Source organism: Phytophthora infestans, genomic scaffold (genome assembly GCF_000142945.1).
Source record: "Phytophthora infestans T30-4 supercont1.1 genomic scaffold, whole genome shotgun sequence".
Lineage (NCBI taxonomy): Eukaryota > Oomycota > Peronosporomycetes > Peronosporales > Peronosporaceae > Phytophthora > Phytophthora infestans.
The window spans coordinates 4,122,739-4,145,211 of record NW_003303758.1 but is presented as its reverse complement, the minus strand read 5'-3'; the positions used below and the strand labels follow the sequence as shown (position 1 = coordinate 4,145,211).

The following is a 22,473-nucleotide window of genomic DNA, read 5'->3' as shown; positions in this document are numbered from 1 at the left end:
AACGTCCAGAACACCATGAATTTCCCGGCCAACACTACGTATTGCATTAGAGCCAAGAATTAGAATAGGAGGTCAACACGAATGTGTTATTGCTGCGCTTTGTTACAATTATTCCTCTTCAGAAGAGATGTCCACGCTGACGATTGCATCCAATAAGTATTCAAATTCGGCGTCGCGCAAGTCAAATAAGCATTCATCGTTATCTTCATCACCGTTATCGTCGCTGTCACTGTCACTATCGCTGCAGTAATCGCTCATTGTCGAAGGTGTCTGGTATAGTGGCATACTGGTTGGCTTAGAATCACCGTTGTTCGTGTAGATAAAAGCGAGTTTATCAGCAGTGTTAACTCAAAGGCTATTACGAAGCTTGGTCTGCGTAAATCCGTGAACACTCCACAGCCGTTCGCTTGCAGCAGATGAAGTAGGAATACTGAGCACCTTTTCAGCAAAGCGGTACAGTTTGGGGAAATCTTCGTCCATCAGCCACCAATGCAGAGGTGTATCTGTACCAGCTTTCGTCTTCTCTTCAGCAGTCCTGGATTTCTTCATGCCAATAAAGTCCAGTAGCTCCAAACACAAGCTAGCTGGACTAATATTCGGGGGCAATCCAAAGCGTTCAGTCAGCTTAACAGCATCTGCAACTGTATCGCGCATACTGTCGCCAGTGAAAATAGAAGTGTCCTTTGATGGGTCCAGTAAGTATGCGATTCTTGTTGAGTTGGAAGGTGGAGTGATGAACTTCCAGCGATCATCGATCGAGGCAAGTGTTTTGGCCTGCACAGATGGGTCGGTGAGACCGGGAATAGGAGCCGTGTACACGTCTGTGTGCTTTAATCGCTCAAACTCGTGCAGAATCATCGAATTGGAACCTGTATCAGTTTCAAAATTGGCGAGCGCGCGCGTGACAGGCTTGGTCAGCCGAACAGCGATTCTTGCACTAGCCCAGAACTGTTTGCCCTGCAGTATGTCTACAACATCGTTGAGGTTTTGAGCAGCTGCTGCGTCAGCATAATGCAGCATGAGCTCAGTATCGGCGAACGCCGCCTTCAACGGCGACTTGTTGCGAACCACGCTTTTTATACACTTCTCTTGGGCATACCATCTTGTAGACACCGGAGCCGACACCTCACCAGTCTTTGCTCTCTTTGGAAGAGTCCGACGCTTGGCACGAACTCGGTCCAGAAGGAGGTGTCGTGTCCGTACAAATGTTACCAGCTTCACAGCTTTTTTAAGACGTTCGCAAAAAAACTCAATTTTGAACATATCTTTCAGTAGCAAATTCATAGTGTGAGCAGAGCAACCATTGAAGACCACATTTGGGTGCCTCAATTCAACAAGGCATCCAGCTTTCTTCATATTCGCAGCATTGTCGGATACTACGGTAATCACCTTCCCGACACCCGCGACAGCTTCCACCTCGGAAATAACGCGAGAAATCTCAGATGCCATAAATTCTCCAGTATGAGCTTGACCTCCCGTTGTACCAGATGACCACATCATCGGCCGCATTTTGGGAGACATGATAACGTAGTTTACGATGCTTTCTCGATTAATGCTTGACCAGCCGTCCGTGATGATAATTAGCCGTGGTTGACGCTGTAGAATCTGTCCCAAACGTTCCTTTTCCGTATTGTAGGCTAAATTCAAGAAAGTAGTTGCAAGACCTTGGCGCGTTGGAAGCTTCATATTCGGGCAATAGCGAGTGAGAGAACGACGCAGATGCGGGTTATCAATCACACGAAACGGTATTCCTGCCGTGTAAAACGCAAGGGCAATATCGAGGTGAAATGCCCGCTCTTCTCCCTTGCCCACATCGCGCTTTGGAGGGGGTACGTGGACAGATCCACCATAACTCAGTCGGCGAGCCTTCGTTGGAGAGAAGAAGCCTTGCGCTTCTTATGCAGCGCGATATTAGTCCACTTCGTTTTTGTCGCCGCAGGAGCGTGTGGACAGGTCGAGAAGTGGCGGTATAGGTGTCGAGCTGGCTGGGCGTGTATGATGACCTCAGTGCAGTAAATTCAGGCGACATCCGGATGCTGTTTAGCTTCGGTCTTAGGGCGAAGCGTTGTAAACTCTATCCAGATAGGATCTCCCTTACGTCCCATTTTGCTTGTCGATTAGCTTGCGAGGGTTGGCTTCTTGGCTTGCGCAGTAGAAGACTTCTTAAACAATGAGCTCGACGACAGCAAGCTCATGCAGAATGTACGAGGTATCTACTCGAGGGAACCAAAGAGGTCGCTGTCAGGGGAGCTCTGATGGAAGTGTACGTCATGGAAGTGCAAGCGCGCACAAGTTGTCCGGGCCGCACAACAAAGCTCCAAGCTGCTTCGCCCAAGTCTGATCTAGTTGAAGTGACTGCCAGAGGCGAGGTCTGGTCCATTTCCCAGCTGTCAATCAGGAAGCAATAATTCTAGATAGAGTGAGGACTGTAAGGAGATCGGTGGTACGCGAGCGGTTTGATGGTCTCCTCTGACGTCGGTATCTATGGGAAAGTCAGGCCGCTTGCATGTTCCTTGTTTTTATTCTCATTTTCATCGCATGTGCTTTTTGGAAAGTGGTTGAAATGCGTTCACTTACACCGAAGTAGATACCTCGGTGTTGTCCAACAGACGAGTATTTTAACGGTATTTAATTCTCATTCGTTAAATACGCATTTAACCCTAGTTAAATATAAAACTAAATATCAGCACTTGGAAGGGTACTCCAATGCGAGAAAACAACTGACGTAGTACACGTAGTCGTTTAAATCGACGACTACTCTTTTTGAAGATCTCGTGCACTTTCAGAGCACGGCCATCAGGCCAATGAAACCAGGTTATAACGCATAGTCAGCACTTCCTTCTGGAAACCGTAATAACAAAAGTCAGTCAACGCAGCACGTCGAGCGAATCAATGACTACCATTGGACACATTTGCCTTCATAGGCTCATCTGGCCGAGAACGTTAGCTTTACCTCCCATTAGAGGCTGCAAAAGGTTAGCCGTATCGGTTTAACCGTACGGATATGGCTCACCCAACCGAGTTCATGGGCATTAAATACCCACCTAATAAAATTGAACCAGTTTTAGCTTTTTTCATAGTTTTTTAGGTGATTTACGCTTGTCTTAGCATTTTTTTTACTAATTTGACACGTAATTCTCGGTTTGCCGATCGCTTTTTTTCGGCCGCCCATGTCTGTCCGAACGGGGGCCATGGTCGCCCGAAACTCGATGACAAGGGCTTTCGGACGGGTATAATTAAGCGAAATTTTGCGTTTGGGACTGCTGCCTCCCAGTCACGATGGCTTACGAAGCAAACACCACTAAGCAGAACAATTGCCAGCAATATGGTTCCATATTTTTTTAGATCGTCGTCTTGAATTTGCTGTAGCAACAAGATTCTTGATAGTGACTACTGTAAGCTTCAATATTACGCAGTCAAATGCATGATGCACTTTTGACTATAACACCCGCAGTGCGTGGCCATCAGCACTAGTCATGAAATGGGTAGCTAGCTATTAACAAAGTGTCCTTTCGCTCAAGGAAAAGCAACACTGCCATGACGTGCGAGGAGCATGACGCACAGGAGATATACTCGGTGGTTGACTCATCAAGCCTCATTACTCCAGACAATGCCTGCTATTTGCTCGTTATAACCCTCAGTGGAACTCAATAGCGAGGCAGAATTCACCCTCACCTGCGTCAAAGCTTGTACTTAGTAGATAAGATCAAGTTGCCCGACAAACTTTTATTCACGCTCAGCTATTCTTAAGCCTCACCTGATCAGCTCAAAAATGGATAAGGCGGGGATTCAGCGTACAGCCATTTGTTGTTGAAGTCGAGTGGCGAAACGCAAAGGTCGGCGCTAATTGGCCTACTGAGAGGGCTCCGAAAGAAACAAAAGCGCTGATTGGACCTCTAGGTGGGCTCCGATTTTTCCGTAGCCGTTTCAAAAACACTTCAACAAGTCACGAATGGCTGCTTTATCTCTTTGTTTGTGTGCGAGAGGTCACGGGGGCGTTGCTGAATCGCATGCCACTCGATTGCAATGCAGCCAGCCTCTCGCTCGAGATTGTCTTTTTGGCAATCATTCTCGCATTTTCCTCGTGGTGGGCAGGTCAAAACAACTTCGTCTAATGGATGTTTAGGTAGTCATTTCGTTGCTCATTTTCACGTTCGTGAGCTGCGGCGTCGTGTACGATGTCGAACTCAGCCCGCAAGGACGGAAGTTGCACTCTAGACGCTATCGGTAAGGCAAGTGTGACCCCTTGTGGCCTCAATAGCTGCTCATGATGGTGTGTGTTTGGGGAGTAGAGGCGGCGACTATTGACGGGTGTCCATGGTGTTGTCTACGCTGCATTCTATATGGCCCGGTATAACGTCGCTGCCGGCAACGTTTCATCGGTGCGCAATCAACTTGGCTTCTCCTCTGTCTACATGGGCTGGTACGTCTTGATGATCTACCAGAGTTTGTTTGACATGCGCTAATGTCGCGACCATAGGGTTCTCTCTGCAGGGTCTTGGGCGTACGCCGTCAGCTCTCCTTTCACGGGGCAAATTACCGATTATATTGGCGGAAGAAAGGGCATGATCCTTTCGTGTGTCGGAGCAGCACTCTGCAATCTAGCACTCGGAGTCATCTTTCTCAGCAACGGGTCGCATGTTGTGAGGCAAATCTTCTTCATTGTTTTCTACGCGGCGAACTTCCTCATGCAGGGCTTCGGTACGAGCGCTGTGGTAAAGATCAACGCGGCTTGGTACCTGGCAAGTGAACGAGGAGTGTTTGCTGGTGTTTTCAATACAATGTTGACGAGCGGATACTACTTGTCACTGGGCACCGGCAGCAGCATTATCGAGTCTTTGGGCTGGGCCTACGTCTTCATTATTTCGGGTGGTGCTCTGCTCGTGATGTCAGTCATCGTCATGGCTTTCGTGGAGAGCACACCTGATGACACAAAGTATACTTCATCCGACCGTCTTCCGACCCAGATCGAGCCTCAATGAGTGTCATGTGAAGATGGAGTAATAGAGGAGGATCTAACTCCCCAACAGCAGATGAAGCAACTCCTGAAGAACTACATTTCTTGGATACCTTGCCGCGTTATTTTTCCTCTGCTGGACTCGTGACGGCTTTCTCAACTGGTTCCTCTCCTTCTTCGACGATGTGCGTTCGACGCCGTTAACATCGAGTGACACGGCTATCATTGGAGGCGCCTGGACTATTGGAGGGTTCGTCGGAGGCATCCTTTGCGGCTGGATCAGTGATGCTGTGTTTAAGTCGAATCGGGTCAAGCCAATCTTCATATTTTCTCTTTTGCAGGCTGTCGTACTCGGGGTCATCTACTCGGTGAGTGCGACGTGTAGCGTAGTTCCTCTCGAGCGTATTTATTCTAGGCAACTACACGCTGCTGAGCTACACGGTGCCCACGGATCTCCCCCAAGACATCGCTGCTGGGGCCACCAGTATTATGCACGCTGTTGGGTATTTCTCGACTGGTCTCTCAAGTGCTGTAATGGGCAACGTCATCGATGGTGCGGGGTACATTGTATGGGCAATGTCACTCATTGTAGCGTCGGTGCTGTCAGGTATATTTGTCAAGATGGGATCACATTTCTCGAAGGCCAGCATCATCAAGTCGCAGCACAAGACTGAAGAAACTACACCCACGACTGAAGCGTCTGACGAGCTGTTGACATGCTCCTTGTCGTCTGACGTATCCTTTATAATAGTGGAGACACCCAAGCCTGCCAATGACTCGCCACCTTATTGAATCTGCTACAATTGTACTAGCATGCTGGGTGTTCTTAGTTTTTTTGCGTGAGTTTTCCACATTTCTTGGGGGTCAAACGGGCAAATGCATTTTTTTTTAGCAATCCACCGATAAGGGGCAAGGAAAGGCGGGTATTTCTTGTCTGCTAGCTGCTTCCTCTTCCAGATATGAAGTAGGAAGAGCACATACCGGAATGGTTTTTTCTTCGCTATGCAATAACCCTGGATGTTGCTGTCTTTCGATTTTTCATCATTTATCGATTTTTTCCAGAAATTTTTGTCTAAGAAAACTAATAATTGTGAAGGATCGATACAAAGTGCATGTTGTATCAATTTTTTTTTAAAAGAAGAACTAAAGTTTTCATCGGTTAGGTCCAAAAACTGCGTGGGACATTCGAAGTATTGAGCTACTTCGAGGTAAGAAATCAAGTTTCAGCGACTCGGTTTTTCTAAAATTTTGGAACGTACACAAAGAAATGCGCTGAGCGCGTAATAAATTAAATCCTCAAAACGTATTGCAACTTTTGTCCGGAGCGCAAACAGCTCGTTATTCTTCGTTTTTGTTTTAACGAAGTCGTCACGTTTTCATGTCGGCTAGCGTCATTCCCACCCCTGCATTTTGTCCAGCGTGTGGGCATTGTATTGTGATTTTTCGAAAACCTGAGGTTGTAAAAATGTTTCTGCAAAAAATGACACTTCCATGTGCTGTAGCTTCAGATGTTGACGCCTGAGTCCGTACTTCTGTAGTACCAGAGCCCTAGGGTCTTATTTAACGCATATTTCACGGTGCTCACCAGACACTCACAATAAATTGAAAAATACGGAACTTTTTGTCATTACTGGTGGCTACAAGTTACTTCGACCGCAGTTATGATTCAGGATTTTTCCTTAGCCAAAACTTGGTTTCAGAGAGGCCCAGTAAGACGGAGTGTCTTATAATTTCCCTCACCTCGTAGTGTGTCAATTTCCTTTTTGTATTCTGATTGCAAACTTCACACTAAGGCCAGCTGAGACCTTTGATATAGTCACAAGTGTTCCCGTCGCGAGACGAACAGTTATGGTATCCCCTGTTTGTACACACAGTGCCTCAGCGTACAGCTAACTTCCTCCCTGGGTGGAGCGACGGGCGTAGTTAACCGAGGCTCCCGAGTCAATCAAGACTCTGCACGGCTTCGCAAAGCCCTTCACGCTCGCTTGAGCGATCAGTAAACTTAGCTTGCGCACACTCGTCACGTATAAGAGCCCAGATCCCTTCGGGGCTGAGCCCAGCTGACCTCCTCAAGACACATCAGAGCTCACTTCTTCCTCAGTAGGCCACCCCGCGCCTACTGGGAGTTGCCGTTTCCCGGTGATGACCCGGAGGCCTGTCTCGCCGGAGCTTCGCGCTTTTTACGCAGCGGAAATAAGCCCGCAAATACTTGGTACTTCTGCACACAAAGCATCGTCGGATGCCGGCGCGTTGCTCCGCTGCAAGAAGCTCCGCTTCTTCATCTCCAGCGTAGTTGAGGTCCCTCGGCTCTTGACCGCAAGCCCCACGTTATCACGGTCGGGTCGACTTAAAGTTGCGCTCGGCATTCAATGCCACTCCACTGCCTCCTTGAAAGAGGTAGGCGTGCACGGAATACTTCCATTCGGGATACGCCCACGCGAAGCCCTTCTATTACGACGGTCACTGTGACCAGCTCAGGTAGAGGGACCGCCGCCATTCCGGCGATTAGAGTCCTCAACTCTTGGACATAGTCCAGCAACTTCTTCTTGCCCTGTCGGGCGGCGAGAAACTTCGACCAAACACGGCATGCCTGCACAAACACACGCGACAACTGTTGTTTCAACAGCGTCCAAGTGGGGAACGCAACGTCCACAGACGTATCGCACGTTAATGTCTACTCACGAGCGCGACCTTCAAGCTTCGAAATGGCAAATGCCGCACGTTGCTGCATAGACTGAAGCAAGGCCGATCCCATGGCCATCTCGACTATACGGGTCCCAAGAAGGACGCCTTTTCCGTCCCTCCCTTCTAAGCTCTTCACGCTCAGGAGGAGCGGATTTGGCCTCACCGACCTGACACGCGTGACCAATGTTGTCGCCGTTGCGGTACTCATCTTTTCTTGAGCATGCTTTAAGGGCGCGTTCTCGTATCGATAGAACGACCCCAGCCGGGCGGTCGCTGCTTCTGGACCTTGTCATGCAAGGTAAACCATGTCCTCGGGGCCAAGCAAGGACATGAGTATAATAAGCGTGTCCTGCTGCGCCGGGGTAAATTTGTGAACACCGGGTGTTTCACTCTCGCAGAGGATACAGTGAACCGGCTCGGGCGGGATTGACTACAAGTGCTACCAAGTGCGGCGAGGCTGCCGTAGTTTTAGCGTCAGAGAAAGACGTTCGAATTAAAGTGTTCGAAATACAAAGTTCCTTATCCCAAAGAACTTTAGACAGCCCTAAAACCAGGGCTGAAGAGCTACTCGAAATAACTTTTCTACATAAAATTTTAAAGTGTTTTACTTACGTTTTTTGTGGCCAAGCCGCCTAGGATTAAATGTTTGTTTAGCTATCTAGCCTAGTAAAACCTAATCAAATACATTACGTGTGGCTTTCAGCCAACGCACTGAGAGACATTGTTAACTCTCCAGCTTATATACGGGTCGTTTTCTTACCTCTCCGGGTACACCGTACCATGCGTGCCCCGCACCGTGTAACCCCGTTACATCTTCGACGGACGCGTCAGAGAGCCCGGGACAACAGCACTGGGGCGCCTTGCGCCAGTGGGGCTGGCAGGAAGTGACTTTCAACTTTCAAGGAGTGTGGAAAGAGCTAAAGGCGGCAGGATGAATTTCAAAGCCCCACATGGTCACAGATTCAACAACAGGTACTGAAATCTTTTTCCGATGACGTCAACGGACGACAGAAAACAATCTACTTGGTAACGATAGAGCATGCGCTTCGAGCCAGATATTAGCATGGCCACAATAACGAATTTTTATGAGCACACTGATGGAGCTACAACAATGCTTACGCACTGAGATCCGTCACATATTTGCGCTCTCTACATTCTCAACGCTTTTCGCGTACGTACCAATTTACTTCTGAAAGCAAGTTACTGTAAAAACAAATCGCTATGCTGCTTTAAAGGCGTCTGTATCACTCACCCATTCACGTTAGAAGAGTTCGATAAATTTCTGGGTCTGAATTACATGCTGAGGACGTGATTCGGATGGAACGTCGACTATCCAGGATATCGCGATGAGCCTTAACCGATTTAAGCTGCTGGGAGGCTGTTTCAGCTTTTGCGCAGACACGGAGAGCTCGGAGACGCGTGATCCTGCTGCTAAAATCCGGCAGCTACCGAGTCTGTTGAAGTGTACTGGTGGACACTATATCAATGATGGTCAATATCATTCTTTAGACGAGGCACGCGTTGCGTGTCGGTCCCACTATGGACGTTATCTTATCGTACTCAATCCCCAGAAGCCTGGGGGAGAGTACAATTTTCGCATGTATGTGGTGTGCTGCTCCACAACCTGAATAGCTCTAAATTGTCGACTGTATTGCAATAACAGTGGCATAGCGGATCGACGTCAGAACGTCATGAGCCCAGAAGAAGTTCAAACTCTGCGGCGGAAGGATTTTGACCAGGTCAAACAAGTGTGAAATCTTGTGCTAGAAGTGGCGAGACACTTTTCCATTCACGAAAGATTATTAGCATGGACAGCTACTACACGAGTGTTTAAATGATCCTGGAGCTTTTCTTAAAGGAGCTGTATGATTGTCTGAGACACCAGCCGCCATTTCCCAAACGCACAGTCTTTCAGAAAGATAAATCCACCCCCCCCGGGGGGGGGGTGATAATCAACACGCCGGTGCAGAAATACTTGCTGCCTCATGGTGTGATAGAAACTTCTTAACCAAGGTAATTAGCGCCGATCCGTCAGCTACAACAGCTCGTCGCGTTGGTCGTGACGAACAACCGTTTCCAGTACCAGCCTGAATTTTGCAATACAACCAGCATATACAGGGGGTGCACCGCCTGGATCAGCTTCATGCGAGATTTGCGCTAGTTGATGGGCATTCGTACGAGGAATGGCACAAAGAAAAAGGAGTGGCACTTCTAACCCTTGTCGGACTAACGCATATTTGACAAGGCTCTTGCGACCGACATGTCGAGCGACCGCGATCCACTCAGAGCAGTCGTTAACGAGTAGCCGTCGGAGCTGATATTGACAATGGAAGTGTGGATTATGGTGTAAATGTCATTCATCATACTGATGATGACAAGGCCTATTGCTACACAGATGTCAGCATAGCTGGATCGAATAACACGACACCAATCGTGGTTTCTAGTAACGTAGACCTCCGTAACGGCGGTGGCTCATCCGTTTCTGATAAGCAGCAACCAAGCAGTCGAAGTAAGGTAGTTAGAGCGAGTGCACTGTAGGCACAGCGCCTATCCCGATTATATGGGAAATGGTTTGCTACTTGACAATCACTCTTGTTGCGAGACGCTGTCTTTCCCAGGCTTCTCTTAAACTAAGCCGAAGTCCAATAACATCCGTATCGGTGCTCCTACGTGGTCTCTTCAAGCTAGGCTCATGCTTAGGCTGACTCTGTGGACACCTTCCGCGGAACGTAAACGTAGATGGGTAGTTGAGCTCCCGCGTCCTAATATGGTTGTTGAAGCTGCTAATTTGCCCAATACAGACTCGTGTATGGTGAGCGATGTCGAAGATAATAGCTGGAAGTGAATACAGCCAAGGAAGCGCCTGGACATAATGCTGAGCTCTGCGTCAAAACATTTACATTCACTGTTTTCTGGACAACAGAAAGGCGTTTCAGATAATAGAAGGCTTCTGGAAAAAGGAGTTTGCGAGGTTCAGGGGCGCGAAACAGGAACTTCTTCTGAAATTCAAAGAGAGTTCTTGTGTGAGACAATGGTGATTGCCGTGAAGCTACCGCCTCTGCTAGTATCTCTCCTGTTTTCTCATCCGTTTTTCCCGACCTTTGACCCAAATCCGCGGCCGCCAGGACACCATAAATATCACGTACGGTTTGTTGTGCTTCGCACAATGTCAACAAGTAATAGCGGCGATTAATCAGTGCTGCTCCATTATTTGGTGATAATAAGTACGGAGGAAACCGCGCCAAATCCCTGCCGTAGGTTCGCTTGAGGGCACGCAGTCGCCCTTCTAGCTGTTGGTGTGTGTTTACGCCGCATTTAGAGCGCAATATCGTTCCTAACGACCCCCTTCACTTGGCATTCATGCTCGTGCGCAAGCACTGAGAACCTCTTCTCCTCACTGTCTATGAAGGTTGTGCGAATTGGACAGATGAATCATGTATCGTACTTAGCGTAAGTATACTCGGACGAAATAGTGGACAATACACTTAGTGTAAGTTTATTTTGACGGATGGAGAGTCTCTGTGATGGCGTTCAAATATGCATTTGCATTCTGGAACAACTTGCGTTTCAGGAGAATCCTCTAGCTGCTCATGATTTTTGTCCGATAATAATAGTAATGGGCATGTGCATCTGATCACGCGGTCATTTATTTTGATAGCTGGAATTGCATCGTCGAGAAGCATCTTGCGCGATATTTCCCGCGTTACTGTGACTGGGTTCAGCTCAATGATGCCGTTTTTGTGGTGTTGTGATTTCCTCAGAGTTGCGAATAATCATCAGTCAACAAAGATGCGACGCCGTGAAGATGCTCAAGCGACGAGCACTCGTTCACAATATTGCTGTCTAATCAGTGCCAAATTCGAATGAGCATTATATCTCGTAAAAGGAGGCAAAATGTATTCTTCTTTGAAAATACAGCCGTAATCTATATCGGTAGTGTTGGGCCGTTCTAAACGAGCCGTAGTTTCGGGTAGGTTTGGTCGTCTTCCATATGTTTCTAAGGGCCTCAGGTTCAAATTCATATACTACGCTTAGGGCTATTTACAGACACTACCTACACCCAGCATCGAGGGGGGTTGGAGCGGGTGTCCGGGTAGGTTTGACATTTTTTTATTTTAACATTATTGACCACAAAAAGATATGTACTCTATGCATATGGGAGAAGTCTTGTGGTGATGCGCCTCGTAGAAGCGCCTCGCAAAGTAGCCCCCCCCCGGCTTGCCCTTAGTCTGCAGCTACGCATACACGGCCTACACATTATTTGCAAAGGCGCGGCGACATGCGTTGCTAGCTCAGGGTCGGCGGTCCGCGTGTACATGTACTTGACGGAATCTTGAAATGGGCTTTTTGCGAAAGACAGAGCGGGGCGGATTCTCACCCCAGTCCACCAACCACCAGCTCCATTCTTAACGACAACAGCTGCGATCGTCTAGACGCCAAATTACTAGCCTAGAAAGCTACCGCTTCGCTAAAAACGACCCCGAATCGTAGATGAGCGCACGTTAGACGACCAGCTCATCACACACCTAAAAGAAGGGTTAGTATTTCCTTATATAATATAACTGCTTCGGTTTGCACAGGTAGATAACGAGGTGGCTCACGAAATGGTTAAGCTAATTTTTTTTGTAGCCGTGAAGATGATGTTTGGCAGTGTAGTACGCACGTCGTTCTTTCATTTGGCCGGTCGGCATGTTGCTCTGCTGGAAAGTAACATCCGTGGCGTAGCGAGCGCTTGGGTAGTTACGGAACGTGTTGCCTCCTAGCACGAGCGCCTCCATCGTGAATTTGCCGGCCGCGGACACCACGTACTTCTCGTAGAGGTACGGGACACAACCTCCGCAAACGAAAGGATCATCTTTTGAAATGTTCCCGTCTTGATGCGGAAGACATTTGCCACCACGGCCCATTTCCCACAGTGCTTAAGGAAGACCAGGAACATGAACAGCACGTCCTTGGGTTGCTGCTTGCTCGTACGACCACGTCCTACATTCCAGTGGTCAGCCACGTGCGCTCGAATAGAATTCCACAAGCGCTCAAATTCCAGCGGCGCAAAGTTTGTCAGAGCGGCAATGTTCTGGGTATCCTCCCGCAGAAATTGGTGGTATATCGGAGACGGCGAGTCGATGTCATCGTTGTCGACATCTAGGCGCACAGAGGATACGCTTTGGCGGTGGGATTGACGGTCAGCGTCGAGCTGAGTGAGAATGGAGACTCCTTCAGCACCTCGGGAGTAGCCGGTTTAGGTCCTGGGGGGTGCTTGTTTGGGAGGGTGTCATGGTGATAGGTGTTGTAGACTGTAAAATGAGAAATGAGGGGCAATCTAGTGGAGTGGTCAATCCACCACCAAGTACCTTATCGTGCGCGCGAGATCGAATGAACAGTGATTCTGGAATCTTCTGTTGAAGTATAGATTTCCTAGTATTATTGGCATACTTTTTGATATTCGTTCATTCGGTGGATTCCTTCGGTGATTTGCATAAATTTCCATTTCCATGTTCAAACTTTGCTCAATCGAAAGTGAAAATGTGGACCACTAAAATGAGGTATTTGATATACTGTAAACCCTGTATTTGTCAGGTTGAAGACAAAGTTTTGCCGGGGGTAATCAATAGACTACTGGTTGGTTAGAATACGTTTCAGGAAATCTGATAATGCCCGTGCGGGGGGTCTATAATAGGGAGGGGTTATTTTAGGGAGGGGGTCCCAGGTTGCTCAAAATTTTAAGGGAAGGCACATGTGCAGGTGCAAGACAAATTGGCGAAGCTGGAGTGATTGATTTCGTGACTAAACCGTCCTCAAAAACTACTTGAGCTTGTTGAGCTTATTTAGTGTACTGTGCGCAATCTGGACTGCTCAACTCAGGGCCCACGGTCAGCAAAATGACAAGCACGACGCTCTGCTGCACCTACAAGTTGAATCACGTATACTTAAGTACTACACAGTTACATGTAATACTTGTTAAATGTAAGGTCCCGTTAGCCACGAATGCTATCACTCCAGTTTCGCTAACTTGTTTTGCACAACGATGCACCGCTCGTCGTTGCGCACGTTTAAGGACATTTTGCAGCACGTAAGTGTGTCTGACTGTGGTAATTATCTCAATATTTTTTGTGAGCCAAGGATTAATGGCCTTTATTTTACAGTAAAACCTATAAATTTTAAAAGATAATACATTAAACTTTTTTTCATTGTGTATTTTGCCAAAACAAGGTGACCTCACCTCGAACTTCGGACCAATCGAACATGAACGTCAAGGCCTACTTCGGTGTAATTCTTGCCGCAGCGATCGCCTTGTCAACCAGTGCGCAGAGGTCCTGCGCGGGGCAGCCGTGCGGCTAATGGAGTCCCAGCGCCAGGCGCATGCTGCAGCAAACCGATTTCGGCGAATGCTGTCGCCAGAGCTGTAACTTTGGTTCACCGTGCAAGGCTTGAGTGAGATGAAGTCTAAGCTTAAGCAATGTTCTGCGAAGCTAACGGGGATCTGTAATGTAATCCGATATTACTTTTTATAACTCCGACATTCCGTATATTAAGAATTTAATGTCAGCATTTTTTGTGCATTTAACTCATACCCCGGGGGCTATTAGGGTCAAAACGATGATGAAGCTTTCACAATATTTTGTTTCGGAGTCCCCTCCAAAATCGTGAAGTTTCCATCAGAGCAGGTCGACGTCTCGTCAGATGCATCGGTCATCGTGGTAATTGTGACTGGTTGATGAGGTTTTGCTGTATTGTCCTTCGAGAAATGTGATCCCAGCTTGACAAATATACCTGACAGCACCGACGCTACAATGAGTGACATTGCCCATACAATGTACCCCGCACCATCGATGACGTTGCCCATTACAGCACTTGAAAGACCGGTCGAGAAATACCCAACAGCGTGCATAATACCGGTGGCCCCAGCAGCGATATCTTGGGGGAGATCCGTGGGCACCGTGTAGCTCAGCAACGTGTAGTTGCCCAGAATAAATACGCTCGAGAGGAACGTGAGAGCTCCTAGTACCGCTACGCTGCACGTCGCACTCACCGAGTAGATGACTCCGAGTACGACAGCCTGCAGAAGTGAAAATATGAAGATTGGCTTGACCCGATTCGACTTAAACACAGCGTCACTGATCCAGCCGCAAAGGATGCCTCCGACGAACCCTCCAATAGTCCAGGCGCCTCCAATGATAGCCGTGTCACTCGATGTTAACGGCGTCGAACGCACATCGTCGAAGAAGGAGAGGAACCAGTTGAGAAAGCCGTCACGAGTCCAGCAGAGGAAAAATAACGCGGCAAGGTATCCAAGAAATGTGTAGTTCTTCAGGAGCTCCTTCATCTGCTGTTGGGGAGTTAGATCCTCCTCTATTACTCCATCTTCACATGACACGCATTGAGGCTCGATCTGGGTCGGAAGACGGTCGGATGAAGTATACTTTGTATCATCAGGTGTGCTCTCCACGAAAGCCATGACGATGACTGACATCACGAGCAGAGCACCACCCGGAATAATGAAGACGTAGGCCCAGCCCAAAGACTCGATAATGCTGCTGCCGGTGCCCAGTGACAAGTAGTATCCGCTCGTCAACATTGTATTGAAAACACCAGCAAACACTCCTCGTTCACTTGCCAGGTACCAAGCCGCGTTGATCTTTACCACAGCGCTCGTACCGAAGCCCTGCATGAGGAAGTTCGCCGCGTAGAAAACAATGAAGAAGATTTGCCTCACAACATGCGACCCGTTGCTGAGAAAGATGACTCCGAGTGCTAGATTGCAGAGTGCTGCTCCGACACACGAAAGGATCATGCCCTTTCTTCCGCCAATATAATCGGTAATTTGCCCCGTGAAAGGAGAGCTGACGGCGTACGCCCAAGACCCTGCAGAGAGAACCCTATGGTCGCGACATTAGCGCATGTCAAACAAACTCTGGTAGATCATCAAGACGTACCAGCCCATGTAGACAGAGGAGAAGCCAAGTTGATTGCGCACCGATGAAACGTTGCCGGCAGCGACGTTATACCGGGCCATATAGAATGCAGCGTAGACAACACCCATGGGAAACCAGTTCAATAATCGTCGCCATCTACTCACACAGAACAGAGAGAATCATGAGCAGCTATCGAGGCCAACAAGGGGGTTACAGGTGCCTTACCGATAGCGTCTAGAGTGCAGCTTCCGTCCCTGCGGACTGAGTTCGACGTCATACACGACGCCGCAGATCACGAACGCGAGTATTAGCAACAAAATCACCACCTGGACATCCATACTGGGAGTTGTTTAACTTGTCCAGCAGGAGTGGAAAAAGAGAATGGTTAAGATCGACAGCCCTGCCTCGAGCGGGGAATTGCATTGAAATGGAGTGTTCTCGTCATGCGATGCTGCAACTTGTATGAGCACTGCTGGCACATGCTCTTTCTGGGCAGAGTCTCCACAGCCACAACTCGTTGAACTGCCTGAAACGATTTCGGAACCCAGCTAATGGTCCAATCAGAGTTTAATCTCTTTTGGAATCCTCGCGAACAGCCAATGACCGGGAAATACCGTTTCGCCAATTGACTTGAACGCTGTTACAAACAAATTATTAATAATAATGATCATTCGTTACGTCCCTTCTTCTTATACAGACAAAAAAAAACTCACAAATGGCTGCAACCTTGGGTTTAGGATCATCCAACACGTCCTTACCTAGTATTTTGCTGTCTAGTGAACCAGGTTTGCGATCGTGAAATACGAGCGATCAATCCGAGCAGTTTTCTTCTGTGCGACACGCACCTTCGCACGCACAGCATCAAATGCATCTTGTTGGTTCATTTGCAGGGAAAAGACAGAAGACCTGAAATAATGGCAAAAAAACGGGTCTAGTATTTTGGTAGCGTACCCAGCGGAGCGTTCACGCTTGCATACAGAAGCGTTAAAAAGCTCCCTATCGCTTCAGTATTACCCTGACGGCCTACTCATTTGAAGTCCGCGGTACAGTAGTCCCTTAACTCCACAGAAACTATTGTATGCGACCGGAAAGACTCCAACAGTGTATTGTTGTATACATGTATACATTTGGAACTAATCATTGCTGGGGATGACTACAGTAAGTACGAATTGACAGCAATGGTTCAGTCATTTTCGATTTTAACGCAATAATGTCGAGTGAGCTGCTGACGTACGAGTTCGTGTGCAAGCTGTCGGAGCTGCCTTCGGGCTCTAAGAAGTGCGTCGAATTGCCGGCGTCGCATCGTAGCGTCATGTTGCTCAACGTACGCGGGCAGGTCTTCTGCATGGACCAAGCCTGCTATCGTGAGTTTCGTGGGGGGGGGAAGAGAGAGCTCCATTCTGGTGGTGATGCAACATACTGAATCTGTCATTTCTTGCAGACCACGGCGGGCCTCTAGTCAATGGCGATATTGAGGAGCTAGGCGGTAAAGTCATCCTCAAATGTCCATGGCACGCCTTCCGTATCGCAGTGGAGACGGGGGAGGGGCTCTACAAGGGCGTGGATATGACCATGACCCCGTCAGGTAAACTACAGCCGTCGTCGCCCAGAGTGAAGTCCAAAGGTGTCAAGCAACGCACCCACTTCGTGGAGATACGCAACGATGGCCAAGATATCTACGTCGCAGACTCGTCTGCTGTTCCAGGTACAAAACTTGTAGACGACACAAAAAATGCGCTTGTATTAAACCTGTTTCTTTGCCTCATTCTGTAGGCGCATCGATGCTCGGATCGGACGTGTACGCTTTCCGCACTGTCGCCATCCCCGAGGCCGCCAAGAAAGGAGAAGTGCGGATCCACTCGCGCTTCGAATAGTCAGTCAGCAATGCCAAGCACAAAAGTCACTTCAGACGACCCCGTCGCGCTTTACCTTCGCGGGCTTCAGAGCAGCGACTTGGTCACGATCCGAGCAGCCTCGGCGCGTACCAAGAGCTTGGGGCGGATGTATGGCTTCTGACTCAGCAACCAGAAGTTGGCGTCCTCCATCGTCACTTGGTTGTCCATCTGTCGTGGTGCGTACCTGGCCGAAATGCTCTCGTTCACACGGCCCTCCACTTTGACGACACCGCTCTTGTCTTGCTGCAACAGACGCTCCTTCAGGTCCTTGACTGCCAGCTCTTCCACGTCCATCTCGGCTTCGTCTCGCTCGTCTTGGTTGAGCTTACTGCGATCCACTTTCTTGCGCTTCTTGGCGCGCTCCCTCTCGATCTGCTCTTCACGCTTGGCGTCCTCCAACAACTGCGAGCGTCGCGCCAGATCTTCTTGTCGCAAGCTCTTGAACGAGTCCTCGCAGCTTACACGCAAGATATCCGTCGCCGTGAGCTCCATGTGAGCTCCGGGTGGTCGGCCATGAGCCTTTTGTAGAGCTTCCAGAGTCTGCGCCTGCGAGTCGCCACGCTGCTTGGAGACCTCCACCATCTCCTCGATCACTTGCTTCAAGTATACGTGCAGCGCGTACGCCATCACGTCGCTGGTCTGGCCGCCAACCTGGACCCCCGACCGTCGGCCGGCCTCGCCGACCTGGGCGCGTAGTTTCTCGGAATTAAATAAGTCCTTCTCCACCCACTCCTCCTTCACACACGGCAGCTGTTCACTCATCCGCACACGACGCACTCCTCCCTCCATCATGATGCGTCGCTCATTGCCCAGCTCGATGTTCGTGTGTGTCAGCACATCAGCTTCCTTGCGGATATCTGCGACACTGGCTTGGGCGAGCTCTTGACTGACCAATTCGGACGCTGCAGCACTCAACGCCGCCACCTCAGCAGCTGTGGCCTTCCCTCGACTCGTGGAGTTCGTCCGTGGCTTCTTTAAGGGAGAACGCGGCGTCGGCGACACAGCCGTGCTGTTGCGCTTTAACGCTGACGGCGACGAGGTCACAGCTGGAGCGGTAGTGGTCACAGTGGGGACGAAGGGCTTGACAGCTGGCGGCGACGCTACTGGGACGGGAACTGGCAGTATCGGCAGGAGTCCGATCTTGCACATGGGGCAGTTGGCAGTGTTATTCTTCGCCACACACGTCTTGTAGTGGCCGTACACTTGCTTGTAGGTCTTGGCACGAGCTGGGGGGTTCGGAGAGCTCATCTGCTTCATGATAGTCTTCGACTCGACGCACTCTTCACCCACAGGACACGCCGCGGTCGTGCACTTCTCCACGTGGAGAATCAACTGCAGCAGTCGACCATACTCTTGCGTCATGTTGGCCGTAACGTTCTTCTGCTGGGGCTTGGCAGCAGCGACAGCGGCAGTCGACGCGTTGGTAGGAGTCGACACGGTGGAAGAAGGTCCGAGCGACGGGCTGTCGGTCCTCGGGAGCGACGCGTTCGACACTTTCCGCTTCAGAGGCGCGTTCTTGGGCGACTTTGTCTTGACGTTTTTCTTGCCTTTCACAGCAGAAGACAGCGGCGTGTTGTCATCGTCGTCGTCACTTCCGACGCCGCGTCTAATGCCCGCGGCTTGCGCTGCCTTCGCCTTGGCTGCCAACGTCGCTTGATTCTGGGCATAACTTCGCCTTAAGCCGTCGCAGAACGGGATCGAACAGTGGTCTGTGATCCCCACGGCGCACTCCTTCGCGTGGTACTTGACCAGTCCTTTCAGCTGCTCGCAATGCGAACACCCGTTCGTCCCTCCACACGACAAGCTGTGCTTGAACACACGACGCACGTCGTCACACTTCTTCACCTGGCACACACCGTGGCCCAGCGAACAGGTCGCTGCGTGCGACAGTAAGCGCTTGGCAAACATGATCTTCTCCAGCGCTTCATTTCTGGACTGGGCGACAGCGTCAAGCGGCGACGTCGTTGTCGTGTTGGGAGCGTTTCCTGTGGCTGCTGCAGGCTCCGGCTTCACTCCGGACATCGCTGGCAGCGTGCTGACTGTCCCGGCTGCCGGCTGAATCGACGTCGGTCTCGTAATCTGGGCGGCAATCGACGCCGGCATCGCTACAGGCGCAGCTGCGAGTGTCGGCGGGGCAGCAGCGATAGGACGAGTGTTCGGCGCTATCGCCGTGACTTTCGGTGACGCAGTGGTCGTCACAGCTGTCCTGGCTGCAAGCGGTCTGCCCATAGATCCCGGAGAGGCTGTCGGAGCTCCTGGTTCCGGTTTAACAGCGCTTAAAGCTCCCTAATATCAAAAGATAACGTTAGAAAAGAGGTGCGCACTGTACCTGTGTGCTAATCGTGTCCTACCGGCGTGCTATTGGTGGGGAAGGTCCGTGTCAGATCCATCTTCTGGATGACGCTGGAGAAGATGGCGTCGCCTGCGATCCGCTTGATAATATCCACGATGGATTTGATGTCGTTGCCGTTGCCCTTACGCATCTCTGAGTGCAACGCCGCGTACTGCTCGACGGGCAACATTTGCTTGAGCAACGCGAACATTTGCTGGAACATTTGCTGGCCCGAGCCGGGCGACTGCTTAGCAGGCGTGGCGGAGGGTACGGCCGGTATAGCGGGCGAAGGAGTAGGCGCTAGAGGCTGTGGCTGTGGGCGGATGGGCGTCGCGCCTGCAGGAGGCGTGATTGGCTTGGATACAGGTGCTAATAGACCTCCCGGTGGCGCTACAGCCGCGGCGAGAGGGACGCCACTGAACGAGCGCATGGAAGCTGTGCGTCGAGGTGTTTCAAGACGAAGAAAGCGTTGTTAGAGACGACAAGAAGCACAAACAGATATATGAGACGCATACGCACGTACTGTTCATGTCGTCTTCATCTCCAGAGTCGTCTCCGCCGAACAGGAGGTCGTCAATGGGCGCGCTCATGATGCACGCGTCAATACCTTGCTTATTCTCCTGGAATAAAATAAGTTTAAATTGTGTCTGCTTTTTTTTACAAAAAAAGAAAAGTACTTTGTTTAAACAGCTTGCCGTGCCTCACCAAAGTATTATTACTCCAATAAAATACTACTATGTTTAGTAGTATTTTAGAGACGATCACATTTTATTATAATATAGAGGAATCACCATAGGGTTTATACCCAATTTAAGGTACAAAGACACGATCGTTAGCCGCAAATTTTTGCCGGCTTGCCCGCCCAACACTGCAATACTGCGTACACCTTCGCCCACCAAGGCTCCACCCACGTCGCGAAACAGGCTATTGAATAAACAGCGACGGCAGATCAGCCGCCACTAAACAAAAAATCCATCATTGCGCCAGGCCCAGCTTGCGTTGTGGGCTCAAGACGTGTTTCAGCTACAGCGCGCTTTATCACAGGCAGCGATTAGAAACATCCTGAAGCACAACCTACTCGAAGTCGTGTCATTGGGAGCTCTGACTGCAAAGTCGCATCGCTCGGTCCGCTTTCCCGAGTTAGACTCAAATTGGGTCGGCTGGCTGGCAAAAATCGCTTTACTATTTCATTTTTAGGACATTTGCCACCACTTATTGTGGGAAAATCAAGCATGTTTTCACTCTAAATCGACCTTGATAGAACGGACAGTCAGTACCTCTAAATAACAATATCCGTCATTTTTGTTTTACTATTCACTAATAAGAGGATAAAGGTCAGTTTATATTAAGTTTGTGTTGCTAACGGTCACTTTCGACCACTTGAATTAAGGGAAATTACAGATGGGGATATCAAAACAGAGTAAAGTAGTACCGTGGTGGTGAAGAAAGATAATACCGGTATGAAGGAGTTTTATGAAAGTATCCGGATGCCATAATATCCGGATGGTTACAGTCATGTGCTATGCACAGGTTACTAACAACCGTATGACTACATGTACCGTGCGTGATCACGTAGATGTTGTTTATTCGAAAGGCCAGGCCTTGCCGAGATTGAGGAGGAAGTAATCATCGTTGATAGGGACCTGAACGCCACCGAAACTCTGGTCGTCGTTGAGCGCCTCCTGGGCTTCGGGGGTTAGCTGGTGCCACAAGACGAGGTTCTGGGCGCCGCCCTCCTTGGTCGTGCTTTCCAGTGCGTTGTCGACGTAGTTGATTTTAACGCTCTTGCCGCTGACCGTACTCGCGTCCGGAGGCACTTGAGAGGAGTATTTGCCAGTCGAGTCAGACGTGGTGACGGCCAAAATGACCTGGTTCGTGACGTTCGGGTTGTTCGTCCACACGATGACATGCTCCCAGTCGGGTGTGACATCGGGGAAGTACCAGGCGTACATGATTGCCCAGACCCTGCCGAACCAGGCGGAGCGACCATAGACTTGCGTGCCCAATTTCGAGCCACGACATGCCGCATCGTCGTCTTTTTGGAGCCCCTTGCTGACCTGGCCGGCTGCGTTCACTGCAGGATACGGGTGGCACCCGTTGACGACGTGGAGCTTGGGCCTGAACTTGATGGCAGCCTTCTCAGTGATCGTAGAATCCGACGGCTGCGCCATCTCGAACGGCTCCACCTTGTCGTACGCGATCGTCGGCTCTTTTGAGGCTGCATCCTTGTTCGGCGACGGCGTTGCCGCCTCTTGGACGGAGTCTTGAATGGTGGGGTCAAGCTGCGCTTCCGGCATCGTCGCCAACGGCGTCTGAACCGCTGTAGTCTCCTTGGTTTTCTGGGCTTCCGCGGCAGCAAGGTAGACGGCGACGACACAGAACAAAGTACTGATCTTCATTAGAAGGCTGGATTCTTTGACGGATCGAGAAGAACGTGGAGAATTGAAAAGTGATCAAAGCTCGGAACAGCGCGGAGCAGAGCAGGCTACTGTATTAATACCTGTACCGGTACACGTGAAAGGGACACACGGATACGGTAGTATTAATACCAACTGGAATGGGCGAACAGCGGGGAATAGTCGAGTCGAATGCTTTTATCCGGCACTGTACATGTTTTAGTGATATTACTTATGATAAATTATTAATAATACTGTACATGAACATTGGTATTCTGCAGTGTTCGGTACATGT

General features: G+C 49.7%; 4 protein-coding genes and 1 pseudogene across 4 annotated transcripts; 2 read left to right on the top strand and 3 right to left on the bottom strand.

Moving 5' to 3' along the window:
- Nucleotides 1-4,343: 4,343 nt before the first annotated feature.
- On the top strand, nucleotides 4,344-5,390 carry PITG_00773 (Major Facilitator Superfamily (MFS); the record flags this gene model as incomplete). The annotated part of the gene is made up of 5 exons (XM_002909296.1): nucleotides 4,344-4,423; nucleotides 4,481-4,888; nucleotides 5,052-5,247; nucleotides 5,299-5,313; nucleotides 5,373-5,390. 5 exons carry the CDS (start codon nucleotides 4,344-4,346, stop codon nucleotides 5,388-5,390), a joined length of 717 nt encoding a protein of 238 aa, XP_002909342.1.
- An 8,841-nt stretch (nucleotides 5,391-14,231) lies between these two features.
- On the bottom strand, nucleotides 14,232-15,893 carry PITG_00772 (Major Facilitator Superfamily (MFS); the record flags this gene model as incomplete). Its single annotated transcript, XM_002909295.1, has 4 exons — nucleotides 14,232-15,032; nucleotides 15,090-15,519; nucleotides 15,577-15,711; nucleotides 15,781-15,893. The coding sequence occupies 4 exons, from the start codon at nucleotides 15,891-15,893 to the stop codon at nucleotides 14,232-14,234; spliced, it is 1,479 nt and encodes a 492-aa protein (XP_002909341.1).
- An 872-nt stretch (nucleotides 15,894-16,765) lies between these two features.
- Nucleotides 16,766-17,429, top strand: PITG_00771 (uncharacterized protein; the record flags this gene model as incomplete). Its single annotated transcript, XM_002909294.1, has 3 exons — nucleotides 16,766-16,919; nucleotides 16,997-17,260; nucleotides 17,329-17,429. The coding sequence occupies 3 exons, from the start codon at nucleotides 16,766-16,768 to the stop codon at nucleotides 17,427-17,429; spliced, it is 519 nt and encodes a 172-aa protein (XP_002909340.1).
- A 66-nt stretch (nucleotides 17,430-17,495) lies between these two features.
- On the bottom strand, nucleotides 17,496-20,875 carry PITG_00770 (uncharacterized protein; the record flags this gene model as incomplete). The annotated part of the gene is made up of 4 exons (XM_002909293.1): nucleotides 17,496-19,736; nucleotides 19,802-20,217; nucleotides 20,306-20,402; nucleotides 20,861-20,875. 4 exons carry the CDS (start codon nucleotides 20,873-20,875, stop codon nucleotides 17,496-17,498), a joined length of 2,769 nt encoding a protein of 922 aa, XP_002909339.1.
- Nucleotides 20,876-21,368: 493 nt separating this feature from the next.
- On the bottom strand, nucleotides 21,369-22,100 carry PITG_22669 (annotated as a pseudogene; the record flags this gene model as incomplete).
- Between the last annotated feature and the right edge of the window lie 373 nt (nucleotides 22,101-22,473).